This window comes from Mustela nivalis, assembly GCF_964662115.1.
Source record: "Mustela nivalis genome assembly, chromosome: X".
Taxonomy (NCBI): Eukaryota; Metazoa; Chordata; class Mammalia; order Carnivora; family Mustelidae; genus Mustela; species Mustela nivalis.
Window position 1 is genome coordinate 67,631,015 of NC_139040.1, and position 26,775 is coordinate 67,657,789.

Consider the following 26,775-nt stretch of genomic DNA (forward strand, 5'->3'; position numbering starts at 1 on the left):
ACGAGATCTTAATCATCTCTGCCTCCCTGGTTGGTAATACTGAGGTTGACACGGAGTAGGCGCTCAGTAAATATTGGGTGAAGAAATGGATTTCTTCTAAAGAAATCATTCAAAAATTAAAATTAGGGGCGCCTGGATGGCTCAGTGGGTTAAGCCGCTGCCTTCGGCTCAGGTCATGATCTCAGGGTCCTGGGATCGAGTCCCGCATTGGGCTCTCTGCTCGGCTGGGAGCCTGCTTCCTCCTCTGTCTCTCTCTGCCTGCCTCTCTGCCTACTTGTGATCTCTCTCTGTCAAATAAATAAATAAAATCTTTAAAAAAAAATTTAAAAAATTAAAAAAAATTAAAATTAGGGGCACCTGGGTGGTTCAGTCGTTAAGCATCTGCCTTCGGCTCAGATCAAGATCCCAGGACCCTGGGATCGAGACCGCATCTGGCTCCCTGCTCATCAGGAAGCCTGCTTCTCCCTCTCCCACTCCTCCTGCTTGTGTTCCCTCTCTCGCTGTGTCTCTCTCTGCCAAATAAATAAATAAAATATTTAAAACAAAAAGAAAAAGCAAATAACCCCACAAAAAACCAAGAACAAAAACAAAAATTTAAATTTAAAAAGTCGTTCGACAGAAGGAAAAAGCTTATGAAGGAAAACGGCTCACTATAGCAGCATTCATAATACAGAAAAAGTGCAAAAAACTTAATGTTCAACAATAGAGAACTTTTATTAATTACGGGACAGCCATTTAACGGAATATGATGCAGCTGTTAAAATTCTAATTATGAAGATTATGTAGCAACTCAGAAAGTGTTTATTATATAATAAAAGCAGAATACAAAATGGTCTGTATGCTAGGACTAAAATTATGTAGAAGTATGCACGCACACAAACTGATCAGAATGAGAAGAGGAAAAGGAACAAATGAATACAGATGATGTATTTAGGGTGTTTGGGGAGGTACTGTTTGTGATTTTCTTAAGCTCTTTGCAAATTCCCCTCGTTGTTGATAGAATGTCTTTGTGCATAAATACAAATTGACAGAGGAAAAAAAAACATGTATACTGAAAAAGGTACTTGGATTCCCTCGTGTCTTGGACAAGCTGTGGTACAAAAGTAAACAAACCACTGACCTGGGAGCCAAGACACCAGCTCCTCACCCCACCCCCACCCCTAACTGGCTGTGGGATCTTGACTAAGTAAACTCTGCAGCTCTAGACCCCATTTCTCCTACCCTCTCTGGCTGAGAGAAATCAAGTCCCATGGTTTGTTCCTCACTCCCGAATCAAATCCCGTCATTTCTGTTCACTGTACCACCATCTCCCGCAATGACCTCAGACGGAAAATCTCAGAATTCCCCGACCATTCATTGTCTTATCACCTTCACTCTCTCTAATTCCCACCTCCAGTCCATTGTCCCTCCTTTTCAATAATCATTTATAGCATGCTTCACTATGGGCCTGGTTTCAGATAAAGAGGAGTCCCTGCCCTCCTAGTCAGCACTGTCTGGTTGAGAAGAGCCAAAAATTTTTCCTCTCTTGCACCTTTGCAGACTGTTGAGGGGTAAAGTGGGGGGGGGGGCGGTGTAGAGACACATAAAGCGGGACCTCCTGAGTAATGAGCTTGACCCCGTGGTGGGAGGAGTTTAGGCACAGGCTGAATACTCTTGAGGGGTAATATAGTAAGTCTTGGTAGAATGAGTGGGCTGTTGACTCAATTTATTCATTCAACACGTATTTACCAAGTGCTGGACACAGCACCAAGCTCTCTGTTAGGTGGTAAAGGGCCTGACCAGATGAATTAGGGCAGTCTCTGTTATGGGGATCATGGAGATGCTCACAGTCTAGTGAAGGACAGACGAGGACACTACTCATTACACCGCAGTGTACAATGTGATTTCTCCGTGTTTGAACAAAGGGCTCTGAGGCAGAGGAATGTGGGATTGACCGTGCCTGCGGGGCCTGTGGGCTCACAGAGCCGGAAGGACTTGAGTTGTTAGGTATCCCTGAGGCTGAGGAGTGGGACTAGATACCCAGAAAAGGGGAGTGGGCTTTTCCCATGGCAGGTCCAGGCTGAGGAATCATCGGGTCCACAGGCAGGACGCTTGAAAGAGGCAGCTTTCTGAGAGTGGTAAATAGTTTGGAGTGGCTTAAGCTTTGAGGTTTAGGGTGGGGGAAGGGAGCAATGAGTGTCCAGGGGCAGTCAGGGGCAGGTGACAGGCGGTGAGACCTGAGAGACCAGGCAGGAGGGCCAAGGGCAGTTTCAAAGTAGGAAAGTAGTATGATTAGATCTAAGTTTTGGTAAGATAACCAGATGGTCTCTCATGTCTCCTCTCTGCCCTAAGACTTCATGGTAAGTAGCAAAAGTATGCTATAGGAAGTTAGGGGCAGGGTGCCAAGGTTCTATCAAGGATCCTACCCTTCTGCCCCCTACACTCCACCACCTAAGCGATCTGGGAGAAGCAAGAGAGAATAAAATTGTTGGGTCTCTCTAGGGGCGCCTGGGGGGTTCAGATTTCTGTTCAGGTCAGGATCTCAGCATCATGGGATGGAGCCCCTCCCTGGGCTACACACTCAGCCCCCAGTCTGCTCGGGGTTCTCTCTCCCCTCTCCCTCTGTTCCTCCCCCTGCTCTGGTGCGTTTTCTCTCTCTCTCTCTCTCTCTCTCTCTCTCTCTCAAATAAATACCTTTTAAAAAAAAATGTTGGTTCTTCCCAATTTACAGGATGGGAAGTTTGGCTGGCTCAAGGGAACTCGGAAAAAGGGACAAACAAAATATGTTTCAGAATTAATATTAAATATCTATTAAAACACATTCTGCTGAGAATACCCAGACTGATGAATCATAGACCTGCACCCTTTTAACAATACATTATATGTTAAGAAAAAAAAATACGTTCTACTGATTTTACAATCTCTTGTACGTGGGACTTCATTTAGCCTCACTCTGCCCTGTCCTCGAAGAAAGGGACCATGTCTAGCTCATCTTGTATTTCCAGCAGCTAACACTAAATCACAGCGCACCCGAGGTGCTCAGCAAATATTGGTTCCGGCGGAGGCCTGAGAGAGAGAAAATCGCCCAAGCTTCGACCCTATGACCTCCCACCAGCAGGTGGCAAGATAGAATCCGGGTGCTCTGGGAAAGGGCGGAACTGGGCGGAGCGTTTGCGGCTCCGTCGCGCGCAGCCTCCGACCCTCTTTTCTCGGGTACCGGAAGAAGGCGGTTCTCTTTTCGTTCCTAGCGCAGCCATGGTAAGGAGGTTTCTTCGCGAGCTCTCGGGGTCCATCAGCTTCCATCCTTCCAGAGCTGGGGCTACCCGGAGCTCCGGGGTCCCTGCAGGGGGTAGCGAGGGGAAGGCGAAGGCACTGCAACCTGCGGGTTGGTCCAGGCGGGCTCGAGAGCGAACTGCGGTGCGGGAGGAAGGGGGAGATGGGTGCCGCCGGCGGGAAGGCCTCGGTGTCTGGCCTGGCCAAGATGCCTGCCCGACCACGCATCCCATCTCCGGCCGGGGCGGAGTGGGGGGATGGATGATGGGTCCGGGGCGGGTGGGTGCTGGGTAAGCCAGGCCAAGAGGCATTTTCTTAGTCGCTGTTATTTATTTATGTATTTATTTATTTAATTTTGGCACGGCCTGACTTGACGTAGTGTGGCTGGTAAGCATGTGTACACGACGTTAACATGCTTCCGCATTTTAAAGTGAAAGCAGTTCTCACCTTGTGCCCTTGAGTACGAGAGAGCAGCTCTCAGCACGTGGTTTTGCTTAGAGCAGGTAACTGTTGCATGCACCAGACACTTTGTAACCAGGTGGTGAAGTTGGGGAAAACTTTGCTGTGTGACAGAGTAGCAGCACAGATTGAACTCTTGCCCATTTCTGTTGCCGGCTTGCTCCGTGCCACAATGTCCAGCCCTTGTCCATTTTGCCAGAAGGGCTTTTTGGAGGTGGGGGGGATAGCCTCAAGAAGGGGGCACGCTTTTTTAAGGTTTTATTTATATATTTATTTGAGAGATCACAAGTAGGCAGAGAGGCAGGCAGATGGAGAGGGGGAAGCAGGCTCCCTGCTGAGCAAAGAGCCGGATGTGGAGCTCTATCCCAGGACCCTGAGATCATGACCTGAGCTGAAGGCAGAGGCTTAACCCACTGAGCCACCCAGGTGCCCCAAAGTGGGCGTGCTTTTAAGCGGTAACTTTGAAAATACTTAGAACCCTCCCCAAAGACAGTAGTTCCTAATCTCTGTCCAGTGGAGGGGGGCAGTTGAAGTCGATGGAACCTATAGTATTTGCTACATAACTACGTTTTTGCTTCTGTGCATTTTGTCACTGGCCCCACACTTTCTAACCACACATTTTGCTGGAGAGGCAGCAGGAGACTGAGTTCTTTGAAGAACTTAAGAGAATTGGTAAGCTGTTCTTGAAACAACTTGTAACCGTTTTAACGACCCTGAAATTCTCCTTCAGGCTCGTGGTCCCAAGAAACATCTGAAGCGTGTAGCAGCTCCAAAGCATTGGATGCTGGATAAACTGACTGGTGTGTTCGTAAGTATCATATTGTGAGCATATATGATAAATTGTAAGTACCTTAAGAGGCATATTCAGGGAACCTGTTTTATACTGCTTTATGTACCAGGCATCCCTGATTACTTTTATTTGTAAATTATTTGGGCACAGGATTTTGGGTAGAGTGTTCTTGTCGTCCTGTTTTTGAAAGTATTCTGCTACTTAAGTGCACTCTGCCTCTTAGTAGCGCTGCTTCATTCATTCCTTATACCATATAGTACACTTCTGTGGACTCCAAACTCAAATGTTCCTAATGGGCCTGGACCTCTGAAAGGGAAAGATGCTGTAAGGCTTTTTGGTTTGGAATGGTTTTATAAGTTTTGAACACCTCTTGTTTACCCAAATTCTGGGGCTGGTGAACAGACTTGGTGTCTATTTTAATGGATCTCAGGACGTAGGAAGTGGCTTTGAGTGAATCCCAACCTACGTTTAAGCTAATTTTAAATCATCTTACAGGCTCCTCGCCCATCTACTGGTCCCCATAAGCTGAGAGAGTGTCTCCCTCTCATCATTTTCTTAAGGAACAGACTTAAGTATGCCCTAACAGGAGATGAAGTAAAGAAGATCTGTATGCAGCGTTTTATTAAGATTGATGGCAAGGTCCGAACTGATATAACATACCCTGCTGGTTTTATGGGTAAGTGGTTGGTGGTGGGCGCTTCGGGCTGGCTCCTTTAGGTTTTCTCTTCCTCTCCAAAATGGCGGTCATATTGAATATTGGTGGGCTTTTTTTAAATCAGTCACGGAAGTAAAGCATGACCTTACCCTTCCGTTTCGTTACTAACCTAGTGTAGGGCTGTAAAGAGTCATGAATCATTTCTCAAATTTGCATGTCATAAAAACAGGGTTTTGAAACATTAAGAGATTGGCTAGCTGTCATCATTGGTCTCAGGAGTTCTTGTTCGAATTTGAAATGGGAAGCACAGGGTGGTTTTTCTAGTGGTGTGGTGGTTACTCGGCATGAGGTAGTGGAGCTGTATAGTAACCTTAGTTACTGTTCTGATGTCAGATGTCATCAGCATTGACAAGACCGGAGAGAATTTCCGTCTGATCTATGATACCAAGGGTCGCTTTGCTGTTCATCGGATTACACTCGAGGAGGCCAAGGTGAGCGTTCCAAACAGGCTGGGTCTTCATTCAGAAAGTTACTTGGTTCTAGGTGAGAGCCTGGAGTGAGTATGTGGGCCTGGTTCATTGCAGTGAGGTAGATAAAGATTACTTAACTTCACGTATACCTGAAAAAAGCCAATTAAGTTGGATGGGGTTCTGTTGTGTGTGCAGTTTCATGTCATGTTATTAAAAGTCCTGCTAAGAGTGGCATCACAGTTTGTTGCTGGATATTCTAAGATTTATAAGTACCTAAAGTATGGGTCCTTTTAAGTACAAAGGACCAGAAAACCAATATTAGTCCAATCTGATTGGCCCTTTGTCATGTCTCCATTTGTGGCTCTAGCTTTACTCTGGGGGAAAGGAAAGGTGTTAATGGAGGAGACTGGTCATCCTTCAGGCATTTGTTTGAGATAGTTCCCCTTAAAAAGATGATAGGCATTGATTATTTAATCCAGTTTGTTGTAGTGGTTTTACACAAAAGTTTAAGGCCCCTTGAATTACTGGCTATAAATGAAGGTTAATTCAATTGGATGATTCAGTTCCTAATTCCCTTAGCTGCCTTGTTCTCAGCAGGCTGGGTGGTATGTCCAGTGGCATCAAGGTGATTTGATTTACTTGGGGAAGGTCAGGGAGCGAAAGTCCAAGGTCCAAATGCCTTGTGTGAAATGTTTGTTGATTAGGGGAACTGGTAATGCAATTGAAGTTGGTGAGACAAAACTCAATTGTGTGAAAGAAAGAGCTGCCCAGAGGCGCTTGTTAGGGGGCTGATGCAGGTAAGTTGGAGGGGAAAATTGAGGTCACCTCTGAGGTTGAAACAGCCTCTGGAAAGAAGGGTGATCAGCCCATGCACTGAAGGAGTCCCCCTGTTGGTGAATTAGGAGGTTGTAGAGCCTTTGATCCCTTGTACTTGAACAAGTGTGGTACAAGGAAAAGCCCTAACAGGGAGACTACCTTAGAGAGGGACAGCACAAAAGAAATTTACAGGGGGTAGGAAGTCAAGTCCAGGACACGGCTCTGTACTTTGGGAAACCAGCAGTTCCTGTGTAGGGCTGTTGCCTTTAACTGCTGATTGCATTTCTAACACGGTGACTTGGGGTTTCGAAATTACTGTTTGCTACATTTTGGAGCATGGTGCATGTAAGCCAAACTAAATGTGGTAAACTTGTGTTTCCAGTACAAGTTGTGCAAAGTGAGAAAGATCTTTGTGGGGACAAAAGGCATCCCCCATCTGGTGACTCACGATGCTCGCACCATCCGCTATCCTGATCCCCTCATCAAGGTCAATGACACCATTCAGATTGATTTGGAAACTGGAAAGATTACTGATTTCATCAAGTTTGACACTGGTAAGCAGCCTCAGTGCTACCTGGATGTTCTCTTTATTTTGTCTGGGCATTTATTTAAAGCCTGGGTATAAGAGCTGTTCTTTACTCTTGTTCTCTCTCTCTCAGGAATGTAATCAAGCATTAGGATTTGCACTGTGGCTAGGGTACAGGGTTTGGTTTGGTTTTGAACCCTCTCAGGTTCTGATGTAGACCTAATTAGCAACCAGAGCTGGAGGTTTTTTGATGTAATAAGGGATGGGGAAGGGGCAACTCGTGACATTTGAAGAAATGGGCAAGCAATGTATAGAACTTCATGGTATGTCATTTCAGCATGGCTTGGTGGTGATGGGGATATGTTCTGAATTTGGGGAGCTGTGAGGGGTTGAACAGGTTTCCCTTGGGCGGAGGGCAGAAACAGACAGCCAGATTCGTGTAGTATAGTATGTTCACTTCCCGAGAGGCCCTAATGCTCGGAATATTCTGGGCAGATCTTCAGGTGTGAGGGAGAGGGGTGGGGTAAATCCTAAGAGAACCCTGAGAGTCCTTGCTTGGCTAACCTATCCAGAGAAGTAAATTAAAATGGGAAAAATGACTAATTTTGTCTTAAAGCTGTCTCTTGTCATTTGTCACATCAGGTTATGAGTTGGCATGGTGCCGGGCTCTAAGCAGATTACTTCTTCTCCCCAGGTAATCTGTGTATGGTGACTGGGGGTGCTAACCTGGGAAGAATTGGTGTGATCACCAACAGAGAGAGACACCCTGGTTCGTTTGATGTGGTTCACGTGAAAGACGCCAATGGCAACAGTTTTGCCACCCGACTCTCCAACATTTTTGTTATTGGCAAAGTAAGTCTGGGTTTCCCTTCCCAGATGCAGGGACCACTGGGAGTGCAGCGCCTGGTTCCCAGCCGCCTCTGCTGATCCTAGTGGAGAGCCTGTTCTGGGGTAGGGCTCAGCACAGTGCGGGGCCAGGGCCAACCTGGGCTCTTGCAGTATCACAGAATCCTGATCACCTTGCTTGGTGAAAAGTGCCAATGATGGAGTGAATATGCCTTATACTTAGGTTCTTTAATTTGCACCTGTGGGGCTGGATGGGGGGCGGTGCTAGTAGTCCACCTTGGACCTGCTTCCATAATTGTAAATCATTAACTACGAAGGGTACTGTAGTTTGCATCTGTTTGGGCAGCAGGTTTAATAGGGTGATGTCCGCAGCCCAGGCAGTGGATGTTTCTGCCGAATGGGCATCTGAATGTCTTAAGACTACCTGGCTGTTGCTAAAGGCGCTCGGGCCTCTGTTTCTTTAAATGAGATGACAGGTGCGGTGTGTGCCAAGCTGCCAGTGGGAGTTAGTGTGTGGTGGCTTGTAATGCTCCTTGTCTTCTCCCGCAGGGCAACAAACCGTGGATTTCTCTTCCCCGTGGAAAGGGTATCCGCCTCACCATTGCTGAAGAGAGAGACAAGAGACTGGCGGCCAAACAGAGCAGTGGGTAGATGGTCCCTAGGTGACGTGATTGGAAGCCTTTATACCTAATTAAAGGTCATACAGCACGATAAATTGTCTCTTTGGTGTTTGTTGTGGTTTGGGTTGGGGTTTTGTGTTCATTTATAGTTGCCTCCTGTTTGATTTACAGCTTGTCCATTGACTCCTCAGGCAGGCTTAGGCATTCTGTGATAACATGGCTAAGATATTTATTCATGAGAGACAGGGAGGGAGAAGGAGAAGCAGACGCCCCACAGAGCAGGGACCTCGACATGGGGCTCAATCCCCGGGATCATGACCTGAGCTAAAGGCAGACGCTTAAGCCACTGAGCCACCCAGGCCCCCCTTTGTCTTTTTTTAGACTGGACTCCGGGTGATAGGAGGGAGAACACAAAGGACTTGTCAAAGAAGGAGCAGCAACTAACCCAGGAGCCAGGGGGTCCCAGACTGTTGGCCGAGAACTCATCTGTTCTACTGATTCTTCACTAAAAAAAAAATAATCAGGGCCCCTGGGTGGCTCAGTTGGTTAAGCAACTGCCTTTGGCTCAGCTCATGATCTGGAGTTCCAGGATCAAGTACCACATCAGGCTCCCTGCTCAGAGAGTCTGCTGCTCCTGCTGACCTCCCCCCTCTCGTGCTCTCTCAAATAAGTAAAATCTTTAAAAATAATAATAATAATCCGTGCCCTCCTTCCTCTGGTCTTCATTGCACTGGCTCATCTTTTTCCCATTCTTGCCCAGATTGATCTCACCCAGGGTGGAAATCTCCAGATGTGGACACAGTGCTAAGTGCGCAGGCTCTTGATACTACAAAACAAAGCACTTCCTTGGACTTAATCTAATGTCTCCAGCTACCACTGCAGTCCTCACCTCCATTCCTTGGGGGACTGTAAAAACTATCCTGTAGAAAGGCAACTTGTTCCTGCTCCCTGGAGTGTGTAGGGTCATGTCCGGCTTGCCTCTCAATCCTTTTTTAAGATAAATTTTTAGAAGGGGAGGAGTGGAGGGAGAGGAGTCTCTGACAGTCAGACTCGCAGCTGAGCACAAAGTCCAATACCTGGCTCAGTCTCCTGACCCTGAGATCATGACGAGCCAAAACCAAGTCAGTTGCTCAGCCAACAGCAACCATCCAGGTGCCCCTTGCCTACCAATCTTTAAGATTTATGTTAGAGGTGGGGCAGAGGGAGAAGAAGCAAATTCTGAGTCCCTACTGAGCAGAGGCCGCCCTGGGGCCCAGTCCCAGGATCCTAGGGTCATGAGCCTGAGCTGGTTTAACCAATTGAACCAACCAGGTGCCCTGCCCACCATTTTTTTCCCCAATATTTTATTTATTTGATGGAAAAGCAGGGGGAGTGGGGGAGAGCAGCAGGCTTCCTGCTGAGCAGGGAGCCCAATCAGGGCTTGAATCCCAGGACCCTGGGATCATGACCTGAGCCAAAGGCAGACACTTAATGACTGAGCCACCCACGTGCCCCCCTGCCTACCACTCTTGATTGTTTCCCTCCCTACAAGGGGCTAGCTCTCTTCCTGTTCCCCTATAAGACAGGGCTTACCAACTTTTATACTGTTGGCCCAGGTAACCTGGGGGTGGCTGTCCCATGGATTGTGGTATGTCAGACCACACCCCTGGCCTCTGACTACCGGGCATTAGAGCATGCCTTCCGGTTCTGCCCAGTTGTGATCCCAGAATGACTCCAGACACAGCTCCCTCTTGGGGAGCAAAATTGCCTGTGTTCTGAACCACTATACTATAGATCCTGCTGTGTCTCACCATCACTTTTATTTAACAGCTTGTTGCAGCGACCTCTCAAGCTTACTAAATGATCCCACTGTGACAGGTTTGGGGGTCAAAACCGTTTTGGACATCTTTATCTGAGGCGTGATGAGCCTGGGTAAGGTCACTTTGCATGTTACACTGGGCATGGGGAATGGTCCTCCCTGGTGCCCAGGTGTGTGGTCCGACAGAGAAGGAGGCCTGCTGAACATCTGTGGCTTGCAGTGTCTTAGCCCCCCACCCCCACCCTGATCCCCGGGGACTGGATCCTGGGCCTGGAGTCAGGAGCCGCAGAATAACAGCAGAATAACGATCTTGTCAACAGAACAGGGCACGAACTATTCACTCAGCTAAAAGAGGTAGGGCCTAGGAATCTCCCAAGCCAATTTGGCCCCACAGGGCTTCTCTGCCTTTCATACTGCAGACTCCAGAGCACCACTGGCTGGGGCTTGAGAGCAGTCAAACCCGGGGCCTCAAGACAGCTTAAGCAGGTGAAAGGGGATTTCTGCGAGGACAGGGTCCAACCAAAGCACAGCGGGGAATGCTGTGCAAGTGGGCTTGCCAGACCTGTTTCGTCAGTGTGGTTGTCTTGTCAGGAGCGGGAGCTCAGCAGGACAGGCAGTTCTGATGAGCCAGGCCAGAAGTAATCTTAAGGTGCCCCTTGAAAAATAAGCCAGGGAGACAGCGAAAGGCCCAAGTGCAGGAGTCCCTAAGTCCTGGTGGGTTCTCTTGCCGCCCCTCTGGCTCACTGCCCCGAGGCCGCTCTAAGTCTCAGCCCAGCAGATGATGGAAGTGGTTTGAATTTTAGCTAAGGAACCAAAGCAAACGCGGGGAGTGAGAGGCCTCCCAGTTGGTTCTTTCCACCCACGCAGGGGTTTCCTAGCAGCCTCATCACCCAGCCATCTTGCACAACAGAGGAATTGGAGTGTTTGGCTGCAGTCTCCTCGCATCCTTTTTTTTTTAATGTCTCTACATATAAGTTGATTTCTGTCAGGTTTTTAATTCCAGTTAATATGAGTTACCAGAGTTATATTAGTTTCAGATGTACAATCTAGTGATTCGACAATTCCACATGGTACCTGCTGCTTATCACAAGTGTGCTCCTTAATCCCCATCACCTGTTTCCCCCAACTCCACCCCCCACCTCCCCTCTGGTAGCCAGCAGTTTGTTCTCTAAAGTTAGGAGTCTGTTTCTTGGTTTGTCTCTCTTATTTTTTTCCCTTTCCTCATTTGTTTCTTATATTCCACATATGAGTCAAATCATGGTATTTGTTTTTCTCTGACTTAAACTGCTTAGCATGATACACTCTAGCTCCACCCACATCGTTGCAAATGGCAAGATTTCATTCTTTTCTTATGGCTGAATAATATTCTATTGTGTATATATACCACATCTTTATCCATTCATCAATCCATGGACACTTGGGCTGCTTCCACAACTTGGCTATTATAAATAATCCTGCTATAAACTAGGGCTGCATATATCCCTTTGAATTAGCGCTTTTGTATTTTTTGGATCAAGACCCAGGAGTTCAATCTCTGGGTCATAAGGTAGTTCTATTTTTTTTTAAGATTTTTTTTAATCTATTTATTTGACAGAGAGAGAGGTCACAAGTAGGCAGAGGGACAGACGGGGGGCGGGGGAAGCAGGTTCCCTGCTGAGCATAGAGCCCGATGTGGGGCTCCATCCTAGGACCCTGAGACCATGACCTGAGCCGAAGGCAGAGGCTTAACCCACTGAGCCACCCAGGTGCCCCAATTTTTTTTTAAAGATTTTATTTATCTATTTGTCAGAGAGAGAGAGAGATCACAAGTAGGCAGAGAGGCAGGCAGAGAGAGAGGAGGAATCAGGCTCCCCACTGAACAGGGAGCCCGATGTGGGGCTCCATCCTAGGACCCTGAGACCATGACCCAAGCCGAAGGCAGAGGCTTAACCCACTGAGCCACCCAGGTGCCCCTATTTTTAACTTTTTGAGGAACCTCCATACTGTTTTCCAGAGTGGCTGCGCCAGCTTGCATTCCCACCCACAGTGCACGAGGCTTCCTTTTTCCTCACATCCTCACCACCATCTGCTGTTTCTTGTCTCGTTGATTTCCACCATTCTGACAGGTGTGAGGTGATAGCTCATTGTAGTTTTGATTTGCATTTCCATGCTGGTGAGTGATGGTAAGTGATGGTGAGTGATGATGAACATCTTTTCATGTATCTATTGGCCATCTGGATGTCTTTGGAGGAACGTCTGTCCATGTCTTCTGCCCATTTTTTAAGTGGATTATTTGGTTGTTGGGTGTTGAGTTGTATAAGTTCTTTACATATTTTGGGTACTAGCCATTTATTGGATAAGTCATTTGCAATTATCTCCCACCCCATAGGTTGGCTTTTAGTTTTGCTGATTGTTTCTCTTCACTGTGCTTAAGCAAACAACATTTTAAATGTGTTTTTTTTTTATTTGTTAAAGTAGCACAGGAATTTTTTTTTGTATTAGCAACTGGCCCTGATGTGGAAAAGATTTCCATCCTAACAACCAGGTCGTATGGGTATACTTCGCTAAAGCAGTCTGAAGATCATAAGACTGAGCTACAGATTTCCAAATAAAATGGCCTATGTCTTTGTAGGGCTTCCTAAGGCTTCCAGTTTGATTCATAAAATCTTAGAGCTGGAGGGAAACTTAGAGATCATTTCAACAGGGAGGCAGACAAATGGTTATTGAGATGAAACTGACTGAGACAAACAGACCTTTACTGGATTTGGCTTACTTCTCTTCTGCCTTCAGTGGGCTGGCCCTCATGCTTCAGTCAGAGAACAGCATGGCACAGCTTTGAGAACAAGAAAAATACAGGGCACCTGGGTGATTCAGTTGTTAAGCATCTGCCTTCAGCTCAGGTCCTGATCTCCGGGTCCTGGGATCCACATCAGGCTCCCTTCTCAGCGGAAAATATGCTTCTCCCTTTCCCACTCCCCCTGCTTGTGTTCCCTCTCTCGCTGTGTCTCTGTCTGTCAAATAAATAAATTAATTAAAGAGAACAAGTAGATTACAAACAACTAGGATTTATGTAGTACTTCATAGTTTACAAAAAGTCATCTTGATTTTTTGTAAGATGTTATTTATTTATTTGAGAGAGAGAGATAGCAAGAGGGAAAGTAAGGGGGGGGGTGGGGAGGATCAGGCTCCCCACCGAGCAGGATGCCGAATACCGGACTCAATCCCAGGTCCCTGAGATCAGAACCTGAGCTGAAACAGCCGCTTAACCAACTGAGCCACCCAGGCGCCCAGAGAGTCATCTTGAATTTTTTTTTAATATCTCAATCCCTTATTCCTGCTCTAAACCAGACGTTACAGAAAGAATGATATCCTTCCGACTGCCTCCTGATCCACTCCAATCAGTTCTATCCATAGTCTTCCCCATCTCAGGTCATGGCAAACTGTCTTAACCAATTACCTAAGCCAAACACTTTGGACATGTCTTGATTCATCTCCTTTTCTTACATGCCACATGTAATTTTATTAGAAAATCCTGTTGGTTCTACCTTCAGAATATATCCTGAATCCATATTTGGTGGTATTTAGAAATTATTGTTAATTTTTTGTGAGACAATCATGAAAACTTTTCCAGAGATACATACTGAAGTATTTGTAGAAGAAATGACAAGCATCTGGAACTTGCTTTAAAATAATCTAGTGAGGGGCGCCTGGGTGGCTCAGTGGGTTAAGCCTCTGCCTTCCGCTCAGGTCGTGATCCCAGGGTCCTGGGATCAAGCCTTGAATCGGGCTCTCTACTCAGCAGGGATCCTGCTTCCCCCTCCCTCTCTGCCTACTTGTGCTCTCTCTCTCACTCTCTCTGTCAAATAAATAAATAAATATTTAAAAAAAATAAAATAATCTAGTGAGTGAGGAAGACCAAGTAAACAAGATTGACCATATACTAATAATGTTAAAGTTGGGCAGTGGTTACATGGGATTCATTATACTAGTTCTACTTCTGTGTATGTTTGACATTTCTCACAATAAACTTATAAAGGAACAAATAAATAGTATGATGTCTGCCACCCCAAATAATATTGGAATATTTCTTTTTTTTTTTAAAGATTTTATTTATTTGTCAGAGAAAGAGAGTACAGGCAGGGGGAGTGACGGGCAGAGGAGAAGCAGGCTCTCTGCTGAGCAAGGAGCCCAGTGTGGGGCTTGATCACAGGACCCTGGGATCATGACCTGAGCCGAAGGCAGATGCTTAACCCACTGAGCCACCCAGGGACCTTGAGAATGTTATACTGTTTAAACAATAAATAATAATAACAGAAATGTTCTCAAGAGAACAAACATTAACAACAACAGAAAGAAGAAACTTTCCAAGAGCCAACAGTTTTTCAGTTTATTCCTGGGGTTTTCCTAGGGATATACTCTTACATTTTTCTTAGCTGTTCTAGCAACCATGAACAGGTATAAAAATCACTGGTGTGCTCGTAAATGTTAACAGCCAGCTCTCTAAAAAAATGTGTACATATACATGTACACAGGTTTATGATGTTTCACTGATACAAAGGATGTATAACACAATTTGCAAATAATAATGAAATAGGCAATTCTCTTCATTATGCATTCCATATAACCAGTTGGGTTTCACAGATTGCTTTCTTTGATCTTTGCCAACTTCTTATAGCCATATCAATCTATGATTACAGTTACAATCGACTAAGAAATGTAGTTCTGACAAATGTTTCGGTCTGTGTTAACACATGAGACAAAAGTGAAACAACAAAGACATTCATAAGAACGTCATTCATTTGTCAACAACGTGAGCAACTTCTTTGCTGACTCAGATAATAGTTCCCAAATGCGGAGAGAATATCTCCTTAATTTTTTGTACTAGTCCTAATGTATTGGCTACAAGATACAATGCGCTTGAAGTTTAATCTGCATTTTAACATTTTCTTCTTTGCTTCCTTAACTCTAGACCATCAGCAAAACAAACCCTCAAGTCCTGAGCATAGCGTTTGCCAGTTTCAAGCTACCACTGTGATGTCACTGAACAGGGAGCTGGGTGGAGATGAGCAGCAGCCCCCCATTCTATAGCATTTCCACAATGTATATACGATAGGCATAAATAATCTCGAGTTCATCAAGGTAATAGTAAAATAAAATGATTAGGAAGTAATAAGCATTTAGTATTTATTTATTACTTTTGCATTTAATAGAATTTGCTGAATTCTAAGTTTATATATTAACATTTAAATATAGCTTAAATATTTATACTTTTTACATTTCTAACAGTGGCTGTTTTTAACATGTGGCTCAGAAAAGTCCTGAAAATGTAACAGTCAGCTCTCAGGAGCTGGTATGAGCCAGCACACCATGTGGGTCATGCCAGAAGACCCAGCTGGCCGCACTGGTCCTGTTGAGTGTGCTCCCCACCACTCCTTACACACACCCTCCTTCTCCATCCTCTCAGCCACCTGTGCCATGGGCAACTTCCTCTCCTCCCACCCAAGTCTCTCCACCACACACTGCAGCCCAGTTCCTAGACCCTAGCTTGAATTGTGTCACTTCCTCTTCAGAACCTCTTGTTCGAAAGCATTGCCTATGGGTACCTGGGTGGCTCAGTTGGTTAAGTGTCTGCCTTCACCCCAGGTCATGATCCCAGAGTGCTGGGATCAAGTCCCACCATCGGGCTCCTTGCTCAGTGGGGAGTTTGCTACTCCCCCTGTTTGTGTGTGCTCTCTCTTGCTCATGCTCTCTCAAATAAGTAATAAATACAATATTTTTAATTCTAAAAAAACAAAAAGCACTGCCTATAGACTCAGGTCCAAATTCCTTGGGCTATCCTTGCAAGCCATCTCCATTGTGGTCCTAAGCTATTTTCTCAATAGAACAACACAGTATCTCCCAGTTACCAGGTCTCTAATCACCACAACTTCTTTCTTGGACCATCAGACCCTCATAGTCTTCCTCTTGGAAGATCCCCAAATATCTCAAACTTAGCTTGTTTTTAATTTTTTTTATTTTTTAAGATTTTGTTTTATTTATTTGACAGAGAGAGACACTGCGAGAGAGGGAACACAAGCAGGGGGAGTGGGAGAGGGAGAAGTAGGCTTCTTGCTGAGCAGGGAGCCTGCTGCGGACCTCCATCCCAGGACCACAGGATCATGACCTGAGCTGAAGGCAGACGAATAACAACTGAGCCACCCAGGTACCCCTAATTTAGCTTGTTTTTAGAATTCATCCTTTTTTTCCTCCCTCCCACCCCCACAGTGCTTCTGTTTCTATAGTCCCTGATTTTCTCTCAGGCCTTCAAATTTACATTGTTTCCATCTCTCTTCATATTCTCTTTTTTAAAGATATCTGTCTATCTATCTGTCTATCTATTTAGAGAGCACGAGCAGTGGGTGGGGCAGAGGGAGAGGGAGAGAGAGAATCTCAAGCAGACACTGCACTGACCGCGAAGCCTGACATGGGACTCCATCTCACAACTCTGAGATCATGACCTGAGCTGACAAGAGTCAGACACTTAACCAACTGAGCCACCCAGGTGCCCCTCTCTTCATATCCTTTTGACCCTTTTTTCTTACAGGAAATTCTTCGACTCTCGGCCGTCTTTCAGGTCTCAATTGAGGTATTGTTTCCTCTGGGAAACTGCTGGGAAGTGCCCTCAGCACTCCATTTCTCTGTTCTTCCCATCCTAGATTCTACCTCGGTGTATTAAAATGACCTATTTAGGGGGACCTGGCTGGCTTACTCGATGGAGCACGTGATTCTTGATCTCAGGGTTGTGAGGTCAAGCCCCACATTGGGCATAGAGCTTACTTAAAAAAATTGTCTAATAATTATCATATGATCTCTCTGATAAGAGGGATTTGAGAGGCAGGGCAGGGGGGTCATGGAGGAAAGAGAGGGAAAAATGAAACAAGATGGGACCAGAAAGGGAGACAAACCATAGCCCTCAGGAAACAAACTGAGGGTTACTGGACGGGGTGGGGGGGAATGGGTGGTGTGTGATGGACATTGGGGAGGGTATGTGCTATGGGGAGTGCTGTGAAGTGTGTAAACCTGGCGATTCACAGACCTGTACCCCTGGGGCAAATAATACATTATATGTTGATTTAAAAAATTGTCTATTTAATTGTCTATCTCCCTCAGAGTCTGTGAGGTCCACAAGGTTAATCTTGTTCCCCACTGTAATCCCTACTATCTAGCCCAGTTACTGGCATGTTGTGGGTGCTGAACAAACCCTCCCCTCCATCTGTCTTGTTTCCTCACTGTTTCCCCAAGCACACTATATATTTTTCACTTCCAAAAAAAAAAAAAAAAAAGAAGCCAAAGTTTTTGCTTGTGCTTAAGGGGACAAGGTCAGAAAATGTCACCCTCTGAAATTAGAACTAATAGAATCAACTGAATAGATGAAAGCAGCCAACTACAAAATAATCCACTTTAAGGGTTGGTTTGTAAATGTGGTACCAGTGAGGCGAGGGCACTTCTCAGGTCTCTATGGTGATCAGCATGTTGCCACAGGCTGGAGATCTGCCAAATATAAAGAAAGTGATAATGTCAATCAGTTGTAACCTGATTGTTAACGATAATGCTGTATAAGCAGGAGGCCCCTTGTGTCCATGGGGCCTTGAAAAGACTTGAGCCAAAGAGCGACACATTTTCTGTGCGTGATCATCATCAAGCGCCACATGTGGTCTTGTACAGTTTACAAAGCACCTCCATGTATTACCTCAATAAATCTCCATGATGACCCCACCAGGTGGACCTTAGTCCTCATTTTACAGATGACAGAAATGAAGTTCATTGCATTTGAACTTCATTTTTGAGATGAATCAACTTGTCCTAAATCTCTTCCCCGCCCACACACATTAATACCCATACCTTCACCAAGCCCACAGAGCATGAGATGGCTATGAACCCAAGGAGAGAAATACCCCTAGGGCAGAGACAGAAAGTTCTTGCAGTGACCAGTTGGTTAAACCACCTGCTTTGGTTCATTCTGATTCTGTGTTCTCAGGTAGCAGCTTTTAGCTCTGAAGAGTTTTGGCTCGGGGCCTTGGACCCCATGAAGGGAGTTAGGGGATGTGGCTAATGAGGGGGGCATGCAGACAGACTTCAGCAAACATTTATTAGACAACTACTCTGTGCCCAGTGGTGCTAAGAGCATGGTATGTAATGGTGAATAAGACACAGAGCTCCTCAGCAAACTGACAGCCTAATTACAGGAGTGTGACAAGAAATACAGTAGTCCCTCCTTAACTTTTCTTTCTTAAAGATTTTTATTTATTTGTCAGAGAGTGAGAGAGAGAGAGTACAAGCAGGGGAAGGCAGGAAGAGGGAGAAGCAGGCTCCCCACTGAGCAAGGGGCTCGATGCGGGGCTCGATCCCAGAACCCCGGGATCATGACCTGAGCCAAAGGCAGACATTCAACTGAGCCACCCAGGCATCCCTATTCCCTCCTTATCTGCATGTACCTATGATAAAGTTTAATTCATAAAGAAATAGTAAGAGATTAACAACAATGAATAAATAGAACAATTATGGAAATATTCTGCAATGAATGTTATGTGAATGCGGTCTCTGTCTCCCAAAATATCTTCTTGTACTGGACTCACTCTTCTTGTGATGATGTGAGATGATAAAATGCCTGCATGATGAGACGAAATGAGGTGAGTGACGTAAGCACCTTGACGTAGCATTAAGCTGCTATTGACCTTCTGATGCTATGTTAGGAGGACCATCTGCTTCTGGACCACGGGCAGCCTTGGGTCACTGAAACCATGGAAGGCAGAACTGCAGATAGACTGACACATACAGTATGATAGAGGCTCTAAAAAGGGAGGGCGGGGTGCTCCGCAGGCCCATGGAAGAGCCATCTTCAGTGGTCTTGGGAGGGTCTGGGCAGGCTGCCCAGAGAAATCAATGCCTGAACTGATCCTGCAAGAGACTTAGCAATACAAAAAGAGGTTGGAGGAATCAGGGTGGGGAGAGAAAAATTTAACAGGGAGACAGAGTGAGAAAACTGGGGGATCGGGTGGGTCAAAGTATGTGACAACAAAAGGAAAGGGAAGGGAGGTGGGGGAGTTGGGAGAAGTGCAGCTAGAGAGATAATCATAAAAGCCAAATTAATATAATCATAATGTATAGTACAATTTAACAAGATCCATGATGTCATGAACAATGATTATTAATCATTAGTTGATTAAATCAGTAATAATGTATATGGCTGGTACGGATGACTTTATACTTCTCTTATCTGACCATCAGTGACTGACTTATGCACCTCTGTGTGGGGCACAGAGCTCAGCATGGGACTCGCACCCTCACAACCATCCTCCTGCCTAGGAACTGTTCTGTCCTACCAAGCAAGTGAGAGAATTGCAGGTCAGAGAGGTGAAGAGTGGACCAAAAGTCACACTAGCTGGTTTGGCATCAGGACTAAAGTGTAATATAAACTCCAGAGCCCATCCTGGAAAACGGCTTGCTTAATAGCACAGTGCTGCATCAGGGCTGTATAGGAATTTCAACTTAATCCTCAGAAAAATAAAGAAACCAAAGAGCTCTGGGTTTTTGTTAATGTCAATTATTGTGTTAAGTTGTGTTTTAAAGAATTCACCCTGGGGAGTGCCTGGGTGGCTCAGTTGGTGAAGCATCTGCCTTCAGCTCGGGTCATGATCCCAGGATCCTGGGATGGAGCCCCACATGGGGTTCCTGCTCAGTGGGACCCTGCTTCTCTCTCTGCCCTTCTCCCTGCTAGTATGTGTGCGCTCTCTCTCTCTGTCCCAAATAGATAGATAAAATCTAAAATAAAATTAAATTAGAAAAGAACTCGCCGTCACCCTGGCTGCGGGGTGAAGGATGGATTGGAAGGGGGAGAACAGAGGCAGGGGGGCAGGGGGGGCAGGGAGAAGGCTTTTGCCTTTTACTTCATCTCCCTGATGGTTGTGGCTTGGACTAGGGAGGTGGCGGTGGGGATGGAGAGAAGGGAGTAGATTCACAAGATAGGTAGGAGGTAACATTGACAGGCCTTGGTGCCTGATGGGATGTGGGCAGCGAAGGCAAAGAAAACTTGAGGATGACTCCCGGGGTTCTGGCTGAAGAGGTGGATAAGTGGCAGAGCCATTCCTCAAGAACAGGTACACGGAAGGAGGAGAAGGTTCTGAGGAAGAAGACACCCACTGAGTTCACACTGCAGGTGGAGCACTAGATCCACGAGAGACATGAAGCCAGAGAGATGGTTTGAGAATTCAGAGAAGGGATCTGGACCAAGCGCCAAGGATAAAGAAGGTGATTCCAGTCATGGAGGGATGAGGTCCCCCAGGTGCGCAGGGTGAGAAAGGTGAGGGCAGATGAGCACCACTGTTTGGGGGAGGAGTGAAAAGCCTCCAGAAGGCACTGTGGAGGGTCTTCTTGCTCTCCTGGGAGGAGAAAGGTGGTATGCCTGAGACAGAGTTGGGACTTAGAGATGCCTCCCCAAAGAGAGACGCTGGGCAGCCCCATTGCCGATTTGAGCCCTCGTGTAGTTTTCAATGAGGATGAGGGTTTGGGGCTGTCTCTCTACCCAGGGTGAGGGCTGCTGAGAGCCAATGCCATTCCCTCAGCCGATCCCCATTCCCCTTGGGATACGAGGATCTCACAGGGTTTGATCCAACAGCTTGAAGAGACAGTATAGCATTGCAGTGGAGCATAGGGCCTTTGCAGCAAGACTGCCTGTGGACAAGACCTTGACCAGCATTTGCCCTCTGTTTAATGGTAGGCAAGTCACTTCACTCCCCTGAGTCTTACCTCTCCCATCTATAAAAGGAGGATAATAATTATACCAACCTCACAGGGTCTATTTGGAGGATAAAATGACCTAGAACATTCCCTGGCAGGTAGTAAACGCTATTGAATGTTCCCTGCTCCTGGCCAAGAAGAATGTGTCTGACCTATTAGTTTCCAAATCCATATTCTCCAGAGCCCAGTTGCTCACTAAACATGCTGAGGGCATTCAAAAAGCAGGAACAACAACAAAAGTGTTGGGAGAAAGCATATGACAGTTGATATTTCAAAGGTCTCCATCAAAGTAGTCATCACAGGAAAAATCAGAACTTGGTTGGACTTTCTTCCCCTTTTTACATTTGGTACAATTTTTCCTCTGAATCACCTAATGATAATTGGTAGCATTAAGTGTGGAGTCGGGGGCGGGGGTCAATCCGCTCTTCTCAGTACTTAATGCCTCTGAGTCACAGTCTCTGATAATCCCATTAGAGCCTTTCATCAAGCCTGCAAAGGAAGTGTCATTTATATCCTTCTCTGTGGAGGTGGAAAATAAGGCTCAGAGAGATCAAGAACAGGCATGGGACTGGATGGGAACCCAGGCAGATGTTGTCAGAGCCTCCCATGAAGTGAGGAGATTGGATGGTTCATGGTTCTGGGGGTTGGGGGTGGCAGGTCCTGGGGATGGGCTTATTTGTCCCATGTAAGAGGAATTCGTGCTTTCATGCAAGAAGTAGGGCAGTAAGGGGCCCTAGGCAAAGAGAAAGATGGCTCTTGAGGCCTTTTGGAAAGTCCCCTCCTTGGGGGCCATATGTTTGCAATCAGTGTGTATATGGCCAGAGTTGGTGGCAGCAGCGGGGTTGGGGGGGGGGGTCCCCTGTCTTGGCCGGTAGCCAAGCCAGATGTTTGTTGTGTGACTCCTCATAGCACAGAGCTCAGTCAACCCCTCGCCGAGCTGGGAATTTGTATGTCATAGTTATGACCAACTTCATCCCGTAACTGAGACGGTTTCAAAAGTCCTCTGAGCCAGGGCTGGCCTAAGGCAGAACCAGGGAGACGGAAGGCCGGCCTCCCCTCCCCTCACACCATCCCCTTTCTTTGCACATGACTTTCCCTATACTTTCTCCATGCTCCAGTGCTCCCTGTCTTCCTGCAGCTTTCCCCACCTCAGGACTTCCACTAAGGCCTGCCTGGCCATTGGCTTCATTCCCCATGTCCCACTTGTTGTGAAGAATGAGCCCTTTCACCCCTCTAATTTTTTTTAAGTTAACTCTTCCCCCAACGTGGGGCTTGAACTCACGGTCCCTGAGATCAAGAGTCAAAGGCCCTACAGACTGAGGCAGCCAGGATCCACCCCCAACAAAACAGCACTCATCCTTTACGGTCCCTAATATTGGCTCTACTTTGAAGCTTCTCCAACTTCCTCAGAAAGAGAGGGACAAGGGGACAATTGCTCAGGGAGCACCTACTCTGTGCCAGCCATGGAACCTGGGGTTTTTTATCCCTCCCCTCGTTAAATCTTCAAAACAGCCCTGTAAGTTTCTGCAGGGGAGGGAACCTGGGTTCAGAGATGGCAAGCAACTCGCCCAAGGTCATACAGCAGAAAAGGACGGGGGTGGGGGGCCTCAATTTAACTCCTCAGTCCCCATGCACTTGAACTCTCTCAGTTCATACCTCAATACCTGTCCCAAGACATGTTCCCTCTTGATCGTCTCTGACTCCTCTCTTTTCTTTTTTAAAGTTTATTTGAGAGAGAGAGAGAGAGAGAGAGAAAGAGCACGAGCCATGGGAGGGGGGCAGAGGGAGAGGGCGAAGCTTACTCCCCACCGAGCAGGGAGCCCAACATAGGGCTCAATCCCAGGACCCTGCAATCATGACCCAGCTGAAGGCAGATGGTTAATCCACGGAGCCACCCAGGTGCCCCTTCTCTCTCTTCACCCCACCACATGTCTGATCCATCAGCAAATCCCATTGGCTCTACCTGCAAAATATACCCAGATTCACCACTTCTTATCATCTCCACAGGGCCAGCCTGGTCTAAGCTCCCATCACCTTTCACCTGGATTGCCGCAATAGAATAGCCCCTAGCAGTGTGCCTGCTTCACCCTTGACCCTCACCACCCTTCCTGCACACAGGGTCTATTCATTACTCAGAAGCTGGAGGGATCCTACTGAAACATAAGTGCAAATCCTGGGCCTCCACCTCAAAATCCAGCAATGGCTCTCCCTTCACTGGTAGTATCCATCCTCACGTTGGCCCACGTGGCCCGCGTGTTCTGTCACTGCCTCTTTCCTTGCCGTGGAGACCTTGCTTACTCTGCTCCAGGTAGCCTGGACTCACCACCACTGTACCTCCGACACACCAGACATGCTCTTGCCTCAGTGCCTTTGTACCTACCCTTCCTTCTGCCTGGAACATTTTGGAAATCCGCATGGCTTGCTGCCTCATTTCTTTCTTTCCTTTTTTTAATTTGTTATTTTTTAAAGATTGTATTTATTTATTTGAGAGAGAGCACAAGCGGGGTGGGGGCAGAGGGAAAGGCCTCTCCACTGAGCAGGGAGCCTCTGCGGGGGCTCCCATCAGATCCCAGAATGCTGAGGCCAGGACCTGAGCCAAAGGCAGACGCTTAACCCACGGAGCCACCCAGGAACCCATGCCTCACTTCTCTCAAGACTTCATTCTAATGATACTTTCTCTGTGAGACTTTCTCCATCGCCTCCTTTAAAGTGGCAACCCCCAGCCCACCAACACTTTCTATTCCTACTCCCCTGTTTTATTTTTCACTTGTCAACAACTATGGCCACGCCTCTCATCACCAGGTTGTGATGGTTCGTTTTCTGTGTCAACTTGACAGGCAGGAGGGGGTGGGGGGGCAGGTATTTCATTAACTATTATGTCTGGGTGTTTCTGCATGAGATTAACATTTGAATCTGTACATGGAGAAAAGCAGATCGCTGTCCCCAGTGTGGGTGGGCTTCCCCCCAGTCCATTGAAGGCCTGAATACAATACAAGATTGAGTAAGAAAGAATTCTTTCTGCCTGACTGTCTTGGAGCTGGGACCTTATTCTCTTGTCTTGGGATTCAGATGGAAGCTTCCAGCATTGGCTCCCCTGGGTCTCCAGCTCACCCACTTCATATCCCAGATTAGCCAGCCTCCAAAACCGTATGAAGTAATTCCTCACAAGAAATTTCTTTAGGTATTTATACACACCCTATCGGTTCAGTTTCTCTAGAGGACCCAAATACACCAACTAACGGTTTACTTTTATTTATCTTTTACAAAGTTGTTGTCTCTTTCCACTCCAATGGAAACTTCATGAGGGCAGTTTTGTCTGTTTTGTTCATTGCTGTGCATGGCATAGTGTAGGTACTTAATAAATACATGTTGAATGAATGATGGCCCTTATAATTGCACCATGTTTGTGTGTCTCGCTGCCTTATTTTATTTTATCTTATTTTATTTTTGGCTCCCAGGACTCTGTGAGCCTCCACTGCAAGAACTGGCCTTTGCATCCCCAATGCCAGGCAAAATTCCCACCACTGGAGTGCCCAGTACCTACTGAATGCAATGCCCTGAGAGGATCCATCCAGAAGACCATGCAAGTTTCCAGAACCACTCAGAACAGAGCGCTTTCTCAGTGCCGAATTCAGGAAGACCACTTCTCTTCTCCCCCTACCCTTCCCTCAAAACCCTTGGCAGGGCAGCCGCCACTGGCCTGGTGCTTTCCCCCTCCCCCCTCCCTCCTCCTTCCCCTCTCGCCTCTTGCCTCCCTTCCCCCTCCAAGCCCTCCTCGCCCGCCTGGGTACAGGCGATTATCTGGGGGTGGTAATTATTGCGAGTAAATTGGAAGTTGTTTTGCACAGGGCTATGTCTCACGCAGGTCGATTTGTATGCTTCCTGGGCACTTGTGACACTCCAGAGATGCCATAGCAACGGCCCCGGCGCCGCCGGGCTCATGGACGGTAGGAGATGAGGCGGGGGAGTGGTGCCCTCCGCGGGCACTGAGATAGCAAGCAGGGCCCTCAGAGCCTCAGTTTCCCCGTGGTCCCAGGGCAAGAGGAACCGGCCCCGAGGCCGTCGTTGGGGGCAGAAAAGAGATCATGGCCGGAACAGTTTGTACTATGACCCTTCGTGCGTGTGCATTGTCTTCCCTCCTGCTCGTCCCCCGCCTTTCTGCCGCCCGCCCGCCTCGCGCCCGCCTCGCCCGCCTCGCCCCCGCCCTGCCTCAGTGCCTGCCAGATTCCCCCGCCGCAGGAGCGGGGTTCCTGCTGGCCCGCCTTTATTCGGTGCAAAAATCACTGCCCCTGGAATACCTTTTAGCGACGAGGCCCACAGAGACACCGCCAGCTCATCCCGCGGGGGCCGAGCCGCTGATTAAATTGTATTCACTCTGCATTTCGGTCATTCAGATTGGCTGGGACGAGGCCAGCTGGAATTAGTGACAAATCTGAAGCAGAGAATATTGACAAAAGAAGGCTGTTTTATTGCTTGCAATGAGACACGATAATTTAAAGGAGGCTCCCCAGTGTTTCAAAGGAGAGCTTTGGTTAGACTTTTTTTTTTTTTTTTTTTTTTTGCTAATTATTTGGAGAGATGTGGACCCCGAGTACTTAAAATCAGTTTTGTTCCCTTCTTGGTGTTGAAAAACAACCCTTCCTTTTCTAATGGCCTCCTCCCTCTTTAAATCGGAGAGCAGGAGGAGGCTTTGAAAACAAGAAAGCACTACCGAACAGTTCATTCCTTCCAAATATTTTTTAAGCACCTACGGTGCTTCAGAACTAGTGTGGGTATTGGAGATACAAACATGGAGCTAATGTTCTGGAGGGGAACAGACAATGTGGAAGTAAACAGTGGAAGGAGAAACGTCTCAATACTGGTAAGGGCTCCAAAGGACATAAACAGGATGAGGGAGGTGGGGTAGCTACTTTAGAGAGGATGGGTCAGGAAAGGTCTCACAGGAGAGAGAGCTGAGATCTGGACGCTAAGAAGGAGCCAGCCTTGCTAAGATTTTAGGAGAAAATGTTCCGGGTAGAGGGAACAGCAAATGCAAAGCCCCTGTGGTGGAAATGGCCTTGGTTGTTTGAAGAAGAGAATGAAAGCCCATGTGGTTGAGGTGAAATGAACAAACAGGATGGGATTTGGACCCGTGTGAGCGCTAGGGACTTGCAGGGCGCCATAGGGAGTTTGGATGGTATTTTCAGGGCACTGTGGACTCAGGAAAGGTCTTAAGCAAAGGAATGATGTGATCTGGTTTCTATTTTTTAAAAAAGGTTACTGGCTGCTGATTGAAGAATGGATTTAATTACCTTAATAAGAAAAACGGACTGGGAGACAAGAATGGGAATAAGGAGGCCCATTAGGAAGTCACTGGCAAATGCCAGGTGGCTTAGACTTGGGTGCTTACAGTTGGGTGGGGAAAAGCGGAGAGATTCAGGATGTATTTTGAAGATAGAGCCTGAAAGGCTTGGCAATGGGTTGGGTGTGGGACAGAGAAGAGACGACGTTCCTAGTTTCTAGATTTGGGGCTTCAGCAACTCGTTGTATGGTGGTGCCATTCACAGAGATGGGAAAGACTGGAGCAGCTCAGGTTGGAAGGTGGATTGGGAACCCATACTTCTGGGTGTGTTCAGTAAGAGATATCAGGGAGGCCTTGATATAGGAGGCCGGTGCTTGAGTGAGAGGTCTGGACCTAAGAGAGACCTTTGGGAGTCCTTGATACTCAGGAAAGCATTCTTGGGATTCTTGGTGACTTGTTCAAAGCTAACCCTATGCTAGAACAGGTAACTGCCTCCCTCCCTACACC

At 47.0% G+C, this 26,775-nt stretch overlaps 1 protein-coding gene and 1 long non-coding RNA gene across 6 annotated transcripts; one reads left to right on the forward strand and one right to left on the reverse strand.

Moving 5' to 3' along the window:
• Positions 1-3,109: 3,109 nt before the first annotated feature.
• Positions 3,110-9,120, forward strand: RPS4X (ribosomal protein S4 X-linked). 5 transcript variants are annotated; one of them, XM_082716219.1, is made up of 8 exons: positions 3,156-3,237; positions 4,442-4,519; positions 4,997-5,177; positions 5,550-5,647; positions 6,825-6,996; positions 7,663-7,820; positions 8,364-8,511; positions 8,816-9,120. In XM_082716219.1, exons 1-7 carry the CDS (start codon positions 3,235-3,237, stop codon positions 8,463-8,465), a joined length of 792 nt encoding a protein of 263 aa, XP_082572345.1. In that variant the 5' UTR covers positions 3,156-3,234; the 3' UTR covers positions 8,466-8,511; positions 8,816-9,120. The 5 variants fall into 5 exon arrangements, with proteins under 5 accessions (XP_082572344.1, XP_082572345.1, XP_082572348.1 ...); XM_082716218.1 differs by lacking the exon at positions 8,816-9,120 and having other exon boundaries at positions 3,110-3,237; positions 8,364-8,529; XM_082716222.1 differs by lacking the exons at positions 3,156-3,237; positions 8,816-9,120 and adding an exon at positions 3,247-3,364 and having other exon boundaries at positions 8,364-8,529.
• An 8,473-nt stretch (positions 9,121-17,593) lies between these two features.
• LOC309855661 lies at positions 17,594-25,419 on the reverse strand. Its single transcript, XR_014306928.1, has 2 exons — positions 25,286-25,419; positions 17,594-17,741 (listed from the first exon to the last, which is right to left on the reverse strand). It is a non-coding gene; the product is annotated as an uncharacterized lncRNA (long non-coding RNA).
• Between the last annotated feature and the right edge of the window lie 1,356 nt (positions 25,420-26,775).